Source organism: Schistocerca cancellata, chromosome 6 (genome assembly GCF_023864275.1).
Source record: "Schistocerca cancellata isolate TAMUIC-IGC-003103 chromosome 6, iqSchCanc2.1, whole genome shotgun sequence".
NCBI lineage: Eukaryota > Metazoa > Arthropoda > Insecta > Orthoptera > Acrididae > Schistocerca > Schistocerca cancellata.
The window spans coordinates 386,778,574-386,797,224 of NC_064631.1; the positions used below are offsets into that span (position 1 = coordinate 386,778,574).

At 41.2% G+C, this 18,651-nt stretch overlaps 2 protein-coding genes across 7 annotated transcripts in view; one reads left to right on the forward strand and one right to left on the reverse strand.

Annotated features, from left to right (window-relative positions):
- The window catches only part of LOC126190680 (DNA repair protein RAD52 homolog), an 87,021-nt gene extending 82,942 nt beyond the window's left edge, over nucleotides 1–4,079 (forward strand). For all 6 annotated transcript variants that reach the window (XM_049931135.1, XM_049931137.1, XM_049931136.1 and 3 more), the window contains 3 exons: nucleotides 196–394; nucleotides 510–737; nucleotides 816–4,079. In XM_049931135.1, coding sequence (XP_049787092.1) covers nucleotides 196–394; nucleotides 510–737; nucleotides 816–1,009 — 621 coding nt within the window. In that variant the 3' untranslated portion in view covers nucleotides 1,010–4,079. The remainder of the gene's footprint in view (nucleotides 1–195; nucleotides 395–509; nucleotides 738–815) is intronic.
- Nucleotides 4,080–4,413: 334 nt separating this feature from the next.
- Nucleotides 4,414–18,651, reverse strand: part of LOC126088343 (Down syndrome cell adhesion molecule-like protein Dscam2) — an 802,978-nt gene continuing 788,740 nt past the window's right edge. Inside the window, exons 31-32 of the mRNA XM_049906478.1 lie at nucleotides 8,835–9,020; nucleotides 4,414–5,450 (exon numbers count right to left, since the gene is read on the reverse strand). Coding sequence (XP_049762435.1) covers nucleotides 5,399–5,450; nucleotides 8,835–9,020 — 238 coding nt within the window. The 3' untranslated portion in view covers nucleotides 4,414–5,398. The remainder of the gene's footprint in view (nucleotides 5,451–8,834; nucleotides 9,021–18,651) is intronic.

Here is an 18,651-nt window from a genome sequence, read left to right on the forward strand (position 1 = left end):
TCACCATATGGTGAGTAGCAGCTTTCCTTCTCATAATATTGTTACATTCTGCTTGCTTGTGCAAAAACAACAACAGTGATAATAATAATAATAAGACATAACGTCTGAGAAAGGAAAGAAATAATAATAATGTTGGACCCTTACAGGAAAAGTATGTGGTTTTAACTAAAGCTCTTTGTTATTTTTACACAACAGGATTCTGTGTTAAGGGGCATAAGATCAGCTTTACTCAGTTTCGGTGGAAAGATATCAGAAATTCTGATGAATTCTGATTTTTATCCTTCTGAAACAAGGAATTGTGATGGCATTCCCCAGAATGTAGGAATAACTCCAGAAAAGAAACCACTGGCACAACTTTTTCCCAACAATCAAGAATGTACACCTTCCATGTCAGGTGATTCATTTTGCCTGTTACACTAATTCATTAATAAAAAGAAATAATATTGAGATTAAGTATAGGGTAACTTTATAGTGAACCTTTATGTTTTTTCTTTCTTTGTGCTTTGTAGTGAAAACAACAAAGAAGCCTAGTACCACCTGCACATCACCAGTGTTACATAGTGTGAACAAGAATGGCGTGTCTGATGAAGAGAGTCGACTTGAAAGGAAGCGGAGACAGCAACAGAAACAAGAACAGTTCCGTCAACAGTTCAAACAACAGAAACTAATACAAAATTCATCAGCTAAAAATACTCCACAGAAGACATCAAACAGCATAGCAGACAAAGGGAATACATGTGAGTTTTTAAGGATATTACTACCGTGATTATGAATTAAAAGTACTTTAACATTTTATGCTGAGTCTTGTTTCTCAGGTGAGTGGCCAATTGCCATTGAAACTCCACTGGCGGAGGAAGAATTCTTGTCAACACAAGAAGTGGAGCAAATGGTTCAGACAAAAACTGTACCTCTATTGGCTGTGTCAGCTGACATGAGATCACCAAAAAGATTTTCTCCTCTGAGACCAGACAGCTTCATTCCAAAGAAGCCACAGCAAAACACCAAGTGATCTATTTAAACATTGTAAAATGTGTAAAAATATCAAATGTTTCAATGCTTTTTAATTTTTCTAAGCTTATAATTGCATGCATCTCAAGTAACACCAAAAGGAACTATTACCTCTAAAAGACATTGGTAGAAGCTTTGTAGTTAAAAACAAGACTAATTGTTAGAAACCACTTTCGTAAGTTATGCGTATGTATATGAAATGGAATTGGAGTACTGATTTTAAAAACAATTATGACTCTGATATGTAAGGTTTGATAGCTGTTTTAATAAACAGTACTTTATTTCCAAATGTTTTAATCTTACAGTTGAAAGAGGCATGGAGTGCATAAACTTCATGGGCTTTCGTCAGTTTTTGCTATTACTCATTCGTAGTGGGTCATGTATTTCTACACACTGTGATGCTTCTTTTCAGCATGCTATTGCTATGATAACTGAAAGTCAGGAGAATCAATGCCATCACTTTTTCAGTCATTTAAACTGTGCTTAGACATTCAGCTATAATGTATCCTTCAGAAAAGGAATGGAAAAAAGACAGTTGTAGGGAAAATGTTTTAACTACAATGATCACACATTTCAGAAGCATGCATAGATCATTGGACAAGAACCAACAAGAAGCGTTAGGTGCAAAAATTCAAGAAAATGTTGCACCCCAAACACACACACACACACACACACACACACACACACACACACTGGCACTGAAAAGATTATATGGAACAGAATTAATTATGAATATGGTAATCCATTACAGATGTGTTGTTACTTTGATTTTCTATCCTTTAGGAGATGCTGTTTTTAAAAATGACTGATGTAACTATAACTGAAACTTGTGAAGTTATCTAGATGATTTGTTAGCTTTGCTCAGGGATCAGTCTAATCTGAGATGTGTAATACATGTGACAGAGTGATAATGTGAAAATAATTGTGTTATGAACTCTGATAGAAACTAAAGCTATTTTCCTCACACACACACACTGACAGATTGTATAATTATATAACCTTGACTTGTTGAGACCATTGTTTTAGCGCATGGAAGCCTCAAAACATTTATGAGGATGTTTAATTGTGTTATTCTTGATTTAAAACAGCAGTTTTAAAAAAGTTTTTAACATGATTGACAGATATTTCCAATTTGAGGGTGGCTGGATACTCTCAGCATCTCACAAGAGTGGGACAAAGTACCTTTGGTGATATAGTAGTGGTGATAAACACTGGCTGTTGATTTATGGGATCAGTTCAGATGAAAAAGGTGTGAGAAAGGGTTGTGATTTGTAACCTACATTATATAATATCTATTTGGATTAGTTTATGTGGAAAAACAGTGCTCCTAAAGGGATTACTTTGAACTGATGATGCCACATCATCTGGTTGTTGTTCACAGATGGAATGACAATAATCTGAGAAGATCAAGATAAACTGCAAAAAGTCACCATTTATTTCAGATGAACTGTGTAGGAAACACAGCCTTCATGTATCAACAGAAATGACAAAAATCTTAGCTTTCAAAGAGAAAGAGCCAGCAAGATGTAAAATTTCAGTAACTGCCCAAATCCTTAAGCAATTGTCACATTTCAGATATCGAGGGTGGTGATACCAACATCAAAAAGATGTAAACCAAAAACTTAAAATTCCAGCACATATATGGCACAGTCGGTCATCATTTGAAAACTGCCAAAAGATTAAATTTCAAAAGATAATGACAAAGTATGTCATGCTCTTTTGAAGTGAGAACTCAGTTCTCATAGCAGAAGACCAATTAATTATCCAATTATCTGAAATAAGTTTGCCGAGCAGCGTACAGATTGAATCACGTTAGAAATGAAGACCTTCTTGGGGAACTGAATAAGATTGCATCTAAGAACAGAGAGAACTGGAAACACCACATTGCAGAAGTGAGGATTGAGATGCACCAAGCAAACTTATAAAGGTCTGTCAAGCTTGTGATGATGGTGGTGATGATATGGTTTTGTGTATTCAGTATTTTGCTGTTTGTGCCACTATAAGTTAGAGTGTTGTGTGATTGAGATTGTATCATAATCCAAGGTTGTTGGGGTATTCTCCTAATTGTTAATGTAAAACCATGTCTACCTTAATGTTTCTTTTTCTTTTCTTTTTAATCTGTTTGCTTTCATTTGCCTCACTACAAACACTGAAGTTAATACATACTATTTTATAATTATACAGGGTGGTGCAAAAGTTACTGGACTCTGATTTAAACAAAAGATTGAATACAAGGAATACATAAAATTATTTTTAATGTTCAAACTGTTTTCCGTTGTCGTTAATACATTTTTGAAACCTTTTTGGAACACTGCTACATACTCTACAGCATAGTGTGGTATCACTGTCAAAACCATGAAATGCATTGTGTATGTAATCTTTTAGTTCAGTAATGGTCTGAGACCTTAGAGAGTAAACGAAGTCCTTGGCGACACCCCAGAGGAAAAAATCCATGGGTGAACGTGGAGGCATGTCAATATCTGACCTTCGACCAGTCACTTTTCTTTGGAAAGTTTCAAGTCCTGGTATCACGTAATTATGAAGCATATCCAAATTGTTATCTTGTGTCACTGTTCCTTCAAGAAAATATGGTCCAAGTATACCAAATGAACATATTGCCCCCCAAACACTAATGCTAGGTTGATTTAGTGGTTGTTCTAACAAAAGATTTTGACTGTTGGTACACTAGTAAGACCAGTCATGTTTGTTTGTGTCTGCATAACTTAAAATTGGCCTTGTTAGACAACACAGTTTTATTGAATAGGTTAGGTTTCTGTTGGTCAAGCATCAGTTCACAAAATTCAAGTAACCCATGTTGTAAATGTAGAATGTAATCTTTAAACTTCTGTTTGTGTAACATTCTTTGCACTGACCTTTGTGATAAATACAGCTCAGTTGGTAATTGTCTGGTTGATTTATGTGGACTTTGGGTCAGAGCTAAATGTACCCGCAGTTCATTTTACTCAGTTGTGACTGTTGTCGGGTGGCCAGATATTGGTGCATCCATAAAAAATCCATGTTCTTCGAATCTCCTCGTATGTAGTACACTGACTGTCCAGATGGTGGTTCGGTTCTTAAGTACCTTCCCCATTCATTAACAATAACAGTAGCACCACTTTTATAAAATGTTTTTGACACAAAAATCCTTTCTTCTTTAGTTACCAATGTGACAATTCAGAAAACTACAGCTATAAACATGTCTCACTGATTATGCTTTCAACAATTCACTGGTATGATTACTTTGTTTGTTTTGCTTGTCTTTGCATTTTATACAAAATTGACAAAGCGTAATTATCACCATTTAGTAATAACAAGTTAATGGGTTAAAACTTCTATCTGTACTACGTCTTGCTGTTACTTTTATTTCCTTTTAAACAAGTGTCCAATGACTTTTTTGCCACCCTGTAGTTGCTTATAGTAAATATAAGCTGAGCAACAGGTATGTTTTCAGTTCTGTTATAAACATGCATAATTTTATTAATTTCTGGTCCCTGTAAACTGAATGTCACAAGGTGAGAGTGATTGTGAAGATCATTTGTAATTGAAAAGTAAATTTTCAAAATTTTCTTTCAGTTTTATTATAAAATCAGTGAATACAGAAAATAAATTTTTGTCAGTTCTTTTCCATACTTAAAAAAAAGAACATTATTTTGTACTTATTCAGATTTACCTGAATATCCCATTGCTGTAAATATGGTATCAGGTTATAAAACCATCTTGCAATAAGACCACTGAATTGCATTAAAGTCATTCTTCATTACTGCTAACAGCAACAATTAGATCATGTAACCTTCTGTATCTGTGGAAAATATTTGAAGAGCAATAAAACTGAGCGTAAGACAGGAGGCTACATTTTGGACTTTGCCTGCACCACACAGACATACATGAATAGAATATATGTCTTAATAACAGTGTTTTAATTAATAATTGTATATATGTCACGGTTCTTTAACAGTCATAGATAATATAACAGTTGTTGCAGTCATTTATCATGCTTCATTAATAGAAGCTACAAATATATATATATATATATGTATATAGTTTGTTTACAAAATACTTTTTTTACAAAAAACTCCAACGTTACCACTCAACATCTCATCCATTGGTTTTCGCAAGGTCAGTATAAATTGCACCATTTTGATATTGGTGTTCATTGGACAGAAACATATACAGCAGCATGTACAAAATGAAATAGTGTTTCACTTGTTTAGTTCACACTTTCTTCACACACTGTTTTTGCATTAACACACATACACACACTATATTCAATCAGCTAAACAGCTCACTGTGCTGTTGAAATGTTAAGACACTGAAGGAGAATTCTGTGAGCACTGTGATTCAAGTCTTAAAGCTCATTCGCCTCAATGGAATTCAATGTAGCTTTGGGGGCTCAGACATGTATTGTGTAATCTTGTTTCTCTCTGTCTCGTTCCTGTCGATATCTGAAACAATTTCATAGGCTTTCATCATATGGTTAAAACAAAGCAAACTGAGTTTTATTTTAAATTTCATACATAATACCTCAAATGAACCTGTGACGTGTACGGTTGAACCACCAGGTTTTTAAAAACAGTACTTAAGTAAATTTCCTAATTATCTGGTTTGAAGCTTTCACCCTGTTCTGCAGTAGAAACTGCAACCTAGCTGACAGATGCACCATGCCTGATATTTCTTAGTATATACTTGCTCTTTTCATTACAGTGACTGATAAGTAGTCTCATCATGCCTAATCCATTATGACCTGAGCTGTAGCAAAATTGCTTCCTTTCAACTTTCATTTCTCTATTTGGCTCTGAGTGTAAGCAATTTTATCAAACATAAGCAAAATTTGTGTGCTGTGCTACAAAAATGTGAAAGGAAAACTTTGAGGTATCATGTACTATATTTATAACATTTAGCAAAACTATTTATATGGTGGTGACAAAGATGGACTTTGATTTTTCATGGACAGATGTCACATTAATAGGCAGTAGCATTACGTCAAGAACCAAAAAGATGAAGCCAGTGACCACAGGTTTGAGGAAGTAAGTGGATGGGTGCAATATGTAAGGCTTACTACATCTGCTGCTAGCCTCAACTCACAGTTTGGGTGTGTACTCCTTCAAACTCATTCAATAGAATGAGAATTACCACCCAGATGGCAAAGCTACAAAATACCTGCTTTACCAAGCGAGATAGCGCAGTGGTTAGCACACTGGACTCACATTTGGAAGATGACGGTTCAAACCAGTGTCTGGCCATCCAGATTTAGGTTTTCGATTATTACCCTAAATTGCTTCAGACAAATGCCGGGATGGTTCCTTTGAAAGGGCAGGGTTGACTTCCTTCCCCATCCTTCCCTAATCTGATGGGATCGAAGACCTTCCTCCTTCCCAAATCAACCAACCTTCTGCTTTACAAAGTGACATGTAAGATGTTTAGTGTTTTAAGGATATTGGGGAGTTATGCGAGATGAGCTTGCAGACTGCCATTGATAACAAGGTGGCCGCAGCAGAGGAGTCACCCATCTGTGCAAATGACACGAGGACAGCTTTTTGTGGGCTAATGTTTAATGTAAGTATGCAATAAATGAAAAAAGAATTTTTAGAGGCGAGTTTCAGCTTGTATTACGATACATTAGATTAGGTGTACTTTTTGTACCAATTGATACAGAGTGAGGACTTAAAATAATCAAAAGGCCCTGAGTTGATCCTGCAACGTGTATTAGTCTCTACAGCAAATAACCTAGATTGAATCTGGTCTTTAGGTACCATTAACGTACTGAGCATTGCTGCTTTTAATATAGTCCTGGCTGAAAAGAGCAGCAGGAGTTTGGAAGAAAACCAGATTACTAGCATCTGCTACCCTACAATGCTTTCAATGCATACCTCATAGCTCCAAGAGAAAGAGAGCACAGCAGTACCTCTTTCCTTTCAACACAGTACTGCAAATTATCATAGGATCATGTAGGCTGTGCCAGAGGACAATGTACCCATAGAGATGGTCCTTCAAGTGAGAACAAGCATTGCATTGCAACCATGTTTCAGCTGGAACTCTGTGGGTTCTCCAACATCCATCCATGTGTTAGCAAATTGGGTGACGTGCTCCACAAGAAAGGTGTTGACATGAACTTAGTGTATGAAATCCATCTGTAATATGCAGATGCAAGTTCTGAACAACTCTCCTACTGCCTGAATGGCAGCAATGTAGCTGTCTGTGTATAGTACACTAAGCCATCACAGAGTATAGCTAATGATGTAGTAAATGTCAATGAAGGCATATATAGCCACTGTTATTGTTTTCTGAAACTATACCACGTCTTCATGTTTCACTTCTAATGCGATGTCCAAGTTGCGTTCAACTTGGTAGTGCAAGTTTGCTAACAGGCATAGGATTGCTAAGTTAGTGCTAATATGTCACTAAATTCTCAAATTCCACATTTTAGAGGCAGTAATACTTTCTCTTTTAGTATTATTCTGATAGACTTGTCCTTTCTTGAAACTTCTACCAGGAAATGCGACCATGGGACATCCAATATAAAAGAAAATTGTGTCATGTTGCCATCTTACTGGTGTGTGAACTTGGGACAAGTAGAGTGTTACTGGCGTAAATGCATTGTGCTATGTCCAACTGAAAGGCTGTTTGATAAAACAAAATAGAAGACTAATATTTACAGTATATCCAAAAACAATTGTTACATATATGTGAAATCACATTTTGCTTAACCCTTGCAATATGATCTCGTAGGTACTTTGTATTTTAAAATTTTGAAATAAAAAAATTTTTTTTGTTTTTAAAGGTGTATTCTACCAGTTTCCATAAATGATTTAAATTTTTCTGTTAAACTTTTAAACCAAAAATTTATGTGTTAGTACTAAATGTGACTTTTCGCAATGAATCCCATATACGAACAATGGAAACTCCAGGTTGGAATATCAACAGTGTAAGGAAAAGATAGTTGCTACTTACTGTAAAGGTGAAACGTTAAGCTGAAGACAGACACAGCTAGGGCACACTTACACATTAGCTTTCAGCCACAGACTTCTTCAGGAAAACACAAGCACACACACACAAGCAAGCATACCTCAGGCACACAAGACCGCCATCTCCGGCTACATCTTGGACCAGAATGCCATTAAGTCACAGAAAGCTGTGGGTGAAAGCTAATGTGTTATAGTTGTGCCTATCTGCAACTTAATGTTTCATCTTTATAGTAAGTAGCAATCTGTCTTTTCTTTACATTGTTGACTGTCATATCCAATATCTTCAGATTTAGGACCCTGCTTACAATCAATATCTGTTTGAAAAGTGTGAGTAAAAGCCAACAACAGTTAACAAAATTTGTTGTGGTCATCAACCCCCACCCCTCCCCTCCCCTCAGTAGTACACACTATTGAAAGGGTGTAGGTAATGCTAAGACTGTGCTAAAATATATTTTCAGATTCTGGATTTTTCTTACACATCAGTAGCTCTTTAAAAACATAGGTTGTTACAACAAAAATAATGAACTTTGATTTCTTTTTAATATTTTTTATGAAGGACATAAAGTACCTCCTTCCCACTGGTAACACAAATTATTAAAAATGCCTTGTCATTGTCAGGGTTAATACCAATATCTCTACGTTCAAGCCCAGTTAGAGTGTAGAAGTAATCTCACAGTGAAACCTTATTTTCAGTTACTCTGATACCCTATAATTTTATACTAGACAGATAGGCTAGAGATCAATTTATTTGAGAACGTCAGGGTCATGTTAAATTCTGTACCAGAAGTGGGTTGCCATACTCTTAGTTCTGAGAACAAATTGTAAATGGTATTAATAATGAAAAAATAGCCTGTTATATTTTACCGTTTTACAAGAGTGGACAGTTCCTGTTCTAGTTCTTCATGCCTGAAAAGAGGAAGACCAGCAACATTTTCTCTGACGGTTTCTCTATCACATTCAGCTTCTGATAATTCTTGACCATCAGAAAAACCAGATGGAGGCTGCAGAGGAACAACTTCCTGACACACTGTACTGCTGCTGGTATTCTGCCTGCAATAAAATTTTTAATAATGTATTCTCTGTACAGAATAGGATAAAGTAATAATACTCTTAAACATATGTTTTGAATTTCAGATGATACCTAAATTTTTCCTTAACAATGAAACACGGGACACAAAATGCTTGTTAAAATGCATATGAAGTTGGCAGTCCCGTGAGTAGGACCAATGTAAACTTGAGGGAGTGTTCTAAAGAAGCCTCTGAATGATGAGCATTTGTAATGTTTTGTTACTGCAGAAAAATTATTTTTATCACATTTAATGACATTAACTTTGACAGTATATTAAAATGATTTATGATTGTTTATACATATTTGATGCAGGATTTAGACTGTGGAGCATGGAGGAGGAGGTTAGCCCAACTAAGTAATACAGGGCAGAAAATAACAGTAAAGAAACACACATTGTTTGTGAAAATGTTTATTAATTGTGAAAGAGAAGAGCCTTCATTGAAAAGAATAACCATTCTATATACAGAAAACAGTGGAGAATATTGTAGGAATCTGCATTCTGTGCTTCTCTGTGCATTGGTTGTTTCTAACCTGGTGTAACACACTGCTTACGCAAATATGTTGTAACATGCAAGACTATAATGTACCTACATCTACATAAATACTCTGCAAATCACAGGGAAAGGTATGGTAGAGGGGACTTAGTATTGCACCACATGTTAGGGTTTCTTTCTATTCCTGTCTCAGTCACATACAACTTTAGTAAAGTTAGCTGCTTAAATTCCTCTATGTATGCAGAAATCAGTCTAGCCTTGTCTCCACAGTCTCTGCAGGAGCTACATGTAGGAACCTAAAGTTTATTGCTAGATTCTTCACTTAATAATCGTTATTAAAACTTTGTAAGCAGGCTTGTGGGCTAGTTTACATCAACTTTAAGTGAAGTGCAGAATTTTATACATTCCTATACCTTTAAAGCAAGTTATCAATCTAGCACATTGAAATCATACCAGGATCTGCCTTGATATTTTTTCAGTTTTTTTCCTGATTAGTACTTCATTATAGATATCTACTTCATCTGCAAAAGTCTGAGGTTACTATTAATATTGTCTGCTGGGTTATTAATATTGAAAATGAACACAAAATATCTCAACAACCATCCCCATGGTATTCTTGGCACGACTTCTGTTGATAACATTCTGCAGCCTTTCTACAAAAAATCCTCAACCCAGTAACAAATTTTGTTTGATATCCCATACAAAAATAAATTTCTTAATAAATTTCGGTGAAGTGTGAAGTCACATGCTTTTCGTAGGTTGAAATATTGCATCAGCCTAATTACCTAGAACTGTGGCTTTCAGGAAAGCTATGAGTAAAGTGCCAGTTGAGTTTTGCTTGACTAATGTTTCCTGAACCATGGTACGTCTCATGGAGCAGATACCGTTGGAACTCAGAATACGTTCTAGCCTTCTACAACCTGTATGTTGTGAGATTGGGTGGTACAGTTTTGTGTTTCTGTTGCCTTCTTAGACAGATGTGACCTGTACTTTCTTTCAACTGCTGGGAACAGTTTTTGTTCAAAGGATATATAGTAACTTGTGGTTCAAGTGGGAGCTAACACAGCTGCAAATTTAGTATAGAATGTGATTGGCTCCCATCGAATCTTGGAAACTACTTCTGCTTTAGTGATTTCAGCAGTTTTTAAGTGCCACTTACAGTAACATCCACTTCACTCATCTTTGCAATGGTGTGGAAATTATACTGGGCCAGTACTTCTGTTCATTTCTTTGTAAAGGAACATTTGAAAATAGGTTTCAGCATTTATTCTTTTGTTTGGCTACCCTCAGTTTTGGTTCCTCAGTTTCATATTCTGTAGATCAAATTCCTGATAAATGTTATGGTGAGGAACGTGTCAGTTAAAGAAAAATTTGTAGAGTTAGAATAGATTAAACAGAAAGTAAGAATCTCTCTCTCTCTCTCTCTCTCTCTCTCTCTCTCTCTCTCTCCCCCCCTCCTCCCCCCTCTCTCCCGCCCCCCCCCTACCTCCCTCTCTCTCCTGCCCCCCTACCTCCCTCTCTCTCCTGCCCCCCTCCCTCCCTCTCCCCGTGTGTGTGTGTGTGTGTGTGTGTGTGTGTGTGTGTGTGTGTGTGTGAGAGAGAGAGAGAGAGAGAGAGAGAGAGAGAGAGAGAGAGCTTAGCCTATTTTTCAAATGTCCATCATTTTGGTGAGGAGCAGTCTATATTAATTCGTATTTTTGTTGTTCCATCTAGGGATTTCCATTGTTTGCACATACATACACCAGCTTAATAGCATGGCATGGATTTGAGAAGTCCTTGGTAGGTTCCTGTGTGTCACACAGGTCATGCAAGTCTGTAAATTTTGGACAATGATTTTATGGTGCTCAATAGCATCTGAGATTTGTTCCATTGGGTTTAAACCATGTGTGAGGTCACTTTCATGCATCTCAAACCATTTTAGCATGATTCTGACCTTAAAATACAGACAGTTATTCTGCTGCAATATGCCATCACCATTGCAGAAGAAATCAAGCATGATGAGATGCAGAACCTTAAGGTGGCTCCTCTGACCCCAGGTTCCCTGCCTCAAATTGTTCAGTGGAGCATCCTCTATGTCCTGTTAAATTTTTGGATGCTCTGGTGTAACTATCTGCCGTATGTCAAACTTGTTAATGTCAATGAAATTTTCTATTTGTGGCCCAAATCATTGCTAGACTAATTACCTACTCATCTCTGATTCTGTTATATAGTAAAAATTCAGACGCCTTTCTGCCTGACGCAAGATACTGAGGAAAGCAAGTCAAGCCATAACAGATGAGCAGAATTTCAACCAGGGAATTCTGCTGATGTCACCATATTACGGGTGCACCATGAGCTGGTTACCTCACCCCCACAGCCAAGCTGGGTTGTCCGAGGTGCCATATTACATATGTAGCGAAAAGATGAACCACTACTACTCTGATAGCCTAATTTCCCCATGTCCAGTTCACAGCAATTTGGCAAGTTGGGGCAAAGGAATTAGTACTGTAGCATAACAAGTAAGGGCCAGTCTTGTATAAATATTGCTTAGTGTTCAGTGGAGATATGTTAAGCTGCAGCTGACCAGTCTGGAGGAGGCGCTGTGTTGATCTACCATCTGCTCCTCTAGCTGTCTACATGCTTCTGTAGAACAGCGAGTCTCACCCTGGGAACTTTGTCGCTGTTAGCAACAGCACCATCATCCATGCTGAGTCTGATGGGAGGGACTTTAGCGATACCAATCAGCGGGTCACTTAGTGGCGTACCCTACTGTCCCAAATGTGCAGCCGCTCTTCCATCATTGTGCATGCATGCCTATCCACTGCCTACCACTTGCTCCTGTGGGCATTTTCCACTGTTGCTGCACGCTCTCCTGTCCGGAAGCCACAGCGTGACTCAATGTCACTTTGTGCTGTGCACTCAGGGTCGTTGGCTGCTGCTGCTGCTGCTGCTACTGATGCTGCTGCTGCTGATGCTGATGCTGCTGCTGGCAGTTTAGCTGATGATAGGAGCCACCCGCCACCTCAGCAGCCTTGTACCACCCTTGTCATTCGTACCAGCATCCATGCAGACCGAATGCTGGTGTCAGTGCACTCCCGGCAGGGTGTACATTGCTTCTGTCTTGCTGTCGCAGGCAGCTTGGGATCATCACTTCATCTATGTATTGTTGAACAATATTTTATTTTTATTTAATTTAATGCTGTTTTACTAATGCCCATTGGGCATCAGACAGGCAGCCACACACCAGGCCACTAGTCACCCATGTCCTGGAGTAGTGGTCCACTGCATTCTAACTTCGACCTGTTCTCAACTAACATCCAATGGAAAGTTTGCACTTGGTTGTTATGTCTGGTGTAAGAATGGTAGCTGGCTCAGCATTGCAACTTCAGCCACAGCTTGCAGTCCAGCACTACAGGTTGGTGTGTGACACTTTTGTTTTGACTTTTATTGTTCTCTGTGTTATGGCCATGACCAGTAAACAGAAAATCAATAGAAATTTAAAAGTGACAAATGTGAATGTGCAAGAGCCTGCAGATCTCTTTCAGTTCAGAGGTAATTGTAGTGAGTGGTATTTGAATGATATTGAGACTGGTGAGGTGGCAGTACTTTAACTTAGGTGGCGTGAGCTGCAGTATGTGAAGGCAGTGCCAGCTCTGTATAGTACATGCAGAAGGTTTGACCATTATGTAAATCAGTGTTCTGAATCACATTGGGCCGTGATGTGGCATAAAGATTAGTCTGTTTTCCGGGCTATATGTTTTCTGTAGTTGTGTCTCATTTTTTGTATTGTCAGATGGAGGTTGCACAGTTGCTGGAAACAGGCAGCAACAATGCAGGAAGCGATTGACCAAGGTGGAGAATAAAAATGCTGCATTTCAGAAGCAGGTAGGCCCTGTACAAGTACATTAAAGAGTACCCCCTGCAGGTCTGGGGAATAGAATAGGCCCGAGATCTTCCTGCCTGTTGTAAGAGGCACCTAAAAGGAGTCTCACATGTTTTGGCCTTTATGTGATGGTCCCCTGTAGGGTTTGAGCTCCATTTTTCAAAATTTTCCTGAAGAGTCAGCCAACTGGGGAAGGGGAAGGACGCCTTTCATGGTGCATTGTGTCCATCGTGCCTTGAGATCGTAAACCCACTTTCTCATCACCACTCTGCAGTCAAGCTCATTCTCCATCTCTTGGGCGAGGACGCCTTCCTGGATGCATTTTCCACCATGCACTATGCAGTGTCGCTTTTTGCGCTGACAATGACCATGGACTTCTTTGCACCTCATTTCCAGCACGGTAGCCAATCTGTTGTGGTAGGGTCGCCATGTACCCTGTTGTAGTACCCTGACAACACGGGGATTGCTCTACTGATGCCTGCACCCTTAACTCCACACATATGCCAAGGAATAGATGCCCTCATCCTGGGGCATCGGGACTCCCAGCAATGGCCATCCTGCCAGGTGGCCTTTGCAGCGGCTGGGTGGTGCCTATGGGGAGGGCTCCTGGTTGGAGTGGTTGGCATCAGGGCAGATGACGCATGATGAAGCATACCACATCATCACTTGCTGGTGATCAAACACCAGCAGTCTCTAAGCATTCCAAGTCTCAGTACAATGTAAGAAAGTACAATCCTAAATCATTCCCCTCCCTGGCCACACTATGGGAGGAAAGCCAGGCTAAGGATGGCAGTGAACCTTATTCATCCCGGTACCTTGTATGCAGGAGAACTGATGGGGACTCCTTTGTTTTGATGAAGCTGCAGTTTTTTGTAGAGCATTTAGAGGACAAGTCTTGTGAGGTGGAGGGCTTGTCCAAAATGTGATCTGGGTCAGTCTTGATAAAAACAGCATCCTCTGCCCAGTCACAGACTTTACTCGCTTGTAAGAAGTTGGGGGATGTTTCTGTTACCATCACGCCACATAAGAGCTTAAATATGGTCCAGGGTATTGTCTTCCACAGTGACCTCCTTTTGCAGTCTGATGACGAGCTGCGTGCCAATTTAGAGCAATGAGGTGCTCATTTTGTGTGGCGTGTCCACTGGGGACCGAAGGACGATCAGGTTGCCACCGTTGCCATCATCTTGGCCTCTGAGGGTGACACCTTACCCGAGAAGGTCAAGGTGATGGTCTGCCACTGTGATGTCAAGCCATATATCCCACCACCAATGCAGTACTTTAAGTGCTGGAAGTTCGGCCGTATGTCTTCCCGCTGTACCTCCAGCGTCACATGTCGAGGTTGTGGACATCCATCACATCCCAATAATCCATGTGCCCTACCTCCCATCTGTGTCAATTGCAGAGAACATCATTCACCTTGCTTACCAGACTGCAGGATTTTACAGAAAGAGAGGAAAATCATGGAATACCGGACCGTGAACCGTCTGACCTACACAGAGGCTAAGAGGAAATACAAGTACCTACATCCTGTGGCTATGACCTCCTCATACGCCACTGTTATGAGAGCAGTTGTACCCCCATCAGTTCCGCAAATTCCAGTTGGCTCTCAGAGCCAGAAGGTTACACTTGCCCCCTTGATGGTGGGGAGCACTTCACCCTCTGTTGCTCCTGCACCACCTACCTCAGGGGCACTGCCCCCCCCCCCCCCCCCCCCAATCCATTGGGAACACCAGTCCCCACTTCTGAGCCAGAGAAGCGTAAGTCTTCTTTGGCTCCTCTCACCAGGAAGGAGTCCCTTGGGTCACTCCATTCCCAGGTTTAGAGGACAAGTTTGATGAGGTGAGTACCCCCTGCAGGTCTGTGGATTAGAATAGGCCTGAGGTCTTCCTGCCTGTCTTAAGAGGTGACTACAAGGAGTCTCACATGTTTCAGCCTTTATGTGATTTTCCCTTGTAGGGTTTGAGCTTAATTTTTCAAAATTTTCCCAAAGAGTGAGCCAATGGGAAAGCTGATGCCTGCCAGTGGCTGAAGTGCCCAAAAGCAGCTGTTCGTAGGGCTTCACGATCATCCTCAGTCCTGGAGACTGAATCGGTAAAGCCCTCCCAGCCAGAGAAACCCAACGAGCAGCGAGGAAAGTCAATAACGTAGACCCCTAAGACCAAGGCACCAACACCGCCACTACCTACAAGCTCTGCGTCTGGGGATAATATGGAGATTCTGGCATCCACTGAGGACCGAGATCTTGCCGGACCCTCAGACATGATGGATATAGACTGCTCAGGGAATAAATCAGTGGCAGCAGGTGATCCTGAGGTGTAAACTGCCTCATTGAATGTTCGATGCCTTCTCAGTCTCATGATGACATTATGCTCCAGTGGAATAAGGCAACTGTTAACCTTTACACCTGCTTTCTGCATTGGCCTCCAGGAAACCTGGTTCCTGGAAATGCAGACCCCTGTCCTTTGCGGCAATACGGGAACCGTAGCGACTATAATCAAGTGTCAGGTGGAGGTTGCGTTTATGTCCTAAACTCAGTCTCTAGTGAATGTGTGCCCCTTCAAACCCCTCTTGTTAGAATAAGGATGATGCAGGAAATAAGTGTCTGCAATGTATATCTTCCTCCAGGTGGTGCAGTATCCCTGAATGTATTAACTGCACTGATTGATCAACTCCCTAAACCTTTCTTTCTTTTGGGAGATTTTAACACCCATAACCCCTTGTGGGTGGCACTGTGCTTACTGGCTGAGGCAGAGATGCCAAAAATTTACTGTCTCAGTTTGACCTCTGCCTCTTAAATACTGGGGCCACCACACATTTCAGTGTGGCTCTTGGTAGTTACTCGGCCATTGATTTATCAATTTACAGCCCAGGACTTCTCCCATCTACCCAATGGAGAGCACATGACGACCTGTGTGGTAGTGACCACTTCCCCATCTTCCTGTCACTGCCCCGGCGTCAGACCCACGGACGCCTGTCCAGATGGGGCTTTAAACCAGGCAGACTGAGAAACTTTCATCTCTCTTGTCACTGTTGACTTTCCCTCACACGGTAACATTGATGTTATGTTTGAGCAGGTGACTACAACAATTGTGGAAGAAAATGCGATCCCTCACTCTTTAGGGTGCCCCTGGCGAAAGGTGGTACCTTGGTGGTTGCCGGAAGTTGCTGAAGCAATTAAGGAGTGCCAGTGAGCTCTACAGCGGCATAAGTGGCACATTTCCCTGGAGCATCTCATAGCCTTTAAGTCTCTCTATGCCCACGTTCGTCAGCTTATCAAAAGACGGAAACAGGAGTGTTGGGAGAGATACGTCTTGACCATTGGGTGCCATACATCACCTTCTCAAGTCTGGGCAAAGATCAAACATCTTTTCGGGTACCAGACCCCAACAGGTGCCTCTGGCATTAACATCAGTGGCTTGTTATTTTCCGATGCAAACATGATTGCTGAGCACTATGCTCAAGCCTCTGTGTTGGAGAACTACCCCACCAGCATTTTGCACCCTCAAATGGTGGATGGAAAGGAAAGCCCTCTGTTCATTACACGCCACAGTGAACCCTGTAACGCCCCATTTACAGAGTGGGAGCTCCTCAGTGCCCTTGCATATTGCCAGATCAGATCCACAGTCACAGTCAGATGATAAAACATCTCTCATCTGACTACAAGCGACATCTCCTCATCATCTTCAACCGGATCTGGTGGGAGAGCACCATCATTCCGGTGCTTAAACCTGGTAAAAACCCGCTTGATGTGGATAGCTATCGGCCCATCAGCCTCACCGACATTCTTTGTAAGCTGCTGGGACATATGGTATGTCGGCAGTTGGGTTGGGTCCCGGAGTCACGTGGCCTACTGGCTCCATGTCAGAGTGGCTTCTGCCAAGGTTGCTCTACCACTGATAATCTTGTGTCCCTCGAGTCTGCCATCCGAACAGCTTTTTCCAGACGCCAACACCTGGTTGCCGTCTTCTTTGATTTACGAAAAGCGTATGACATGACCTGGCAACATCATGTTCTTGCCACATTATATGAATGGGGTCTCCGAGGCCCGCTCCCAATTTGTATCCACAATTTCCTGTCACTTCGTACTTTCCACGTCCAAGTTGGCGTCTCCCATAGTTCTGCCCACATGCAGGAGAATGGGGTCCGCAGGGCTCCGTATTAAGTGTATCTCTATTTTTAGTGGCCATTAATGGTCTGGCAGCAGCTGTAGGGCCGTCTGTCTCACCTTCTCTGTATGCAGACGACTTTGACGAGTTTTGCATTTCGTACTGCTCCACCAGTACTGGTGTTGCTGAGCGGCGCCTACAGGAAGCCATCCACAAGGCGTAGACATGGGCTCTAACCCACGGTTTCCAGTTTTTGGCCACAAAGTAATGTATTATGCACTTCTGTCGGTGTCGTACTGTTCATCCGGAACCAGAACTTTACCTTAATGACAGTCCACCCACCGTAGTGGAGACATATCGATTCTTAGGACTGGTTTTCAATGCCCGATTGAATTTGTTGCTCACCTCTGTCGGTTTAAGTGGAAGTGCTGGCAGCACCTCAATGCCCTCCGCTGCCTGAGCAACACTAACTGGGGTGCTGATCGCTCTACGCTGCTGCAGCTCTGCAGAGCCCTTGTTCAATCCCACCTTGACTATGAGAGTGTGGTTTATGGTTTGACGGCACCCTCAGTGTTGTGTTTACTCGACCCAGTGCACCACTGTGGTGTTTGCCTAGTGACAGGAGCTTTTAGGACGAGTCTGGTGACCAGCGTCCTGGTGGAGGCCGGGGTCTCTGCATTGCAGGTTAGGCATGTGCAATTGCTCTCCAGTTATGTTGCACACATTTGTAGTTCTCCTGTGCATCCGAATTACTGTCTCCTTTTCCCACCCACGGCAGTTCATCTCCCTCATTGGCGGCCAGGTCAGGGCTTACAATTGCAGTTCATGTGCGATCCCTTCTCTCCAAACTGGAGTCTTTGCCTTTACCACCTATACTTGAGGTTCATTCACGAACACCTCCATGGTGTACACCTAGGCTGCAGCTTTGCCTGGACCTTTCACATGGCCCTAAGGACTCAGTTAACCCTGCAACTCTCCGCTGTCACTTCCTCTCAATTCTCGACGTATACTGGGGCCATGAAGTGGTTTACACTGATGGCTCGGTGGCTGATGGTCACATTGGCTTTGCCTATGTTCATGGAGGACATATAGAACAGCACTCCGTACCAGATGGCTGCAGTGTTTTCACTGCAGAGCTGGCGGCCATATC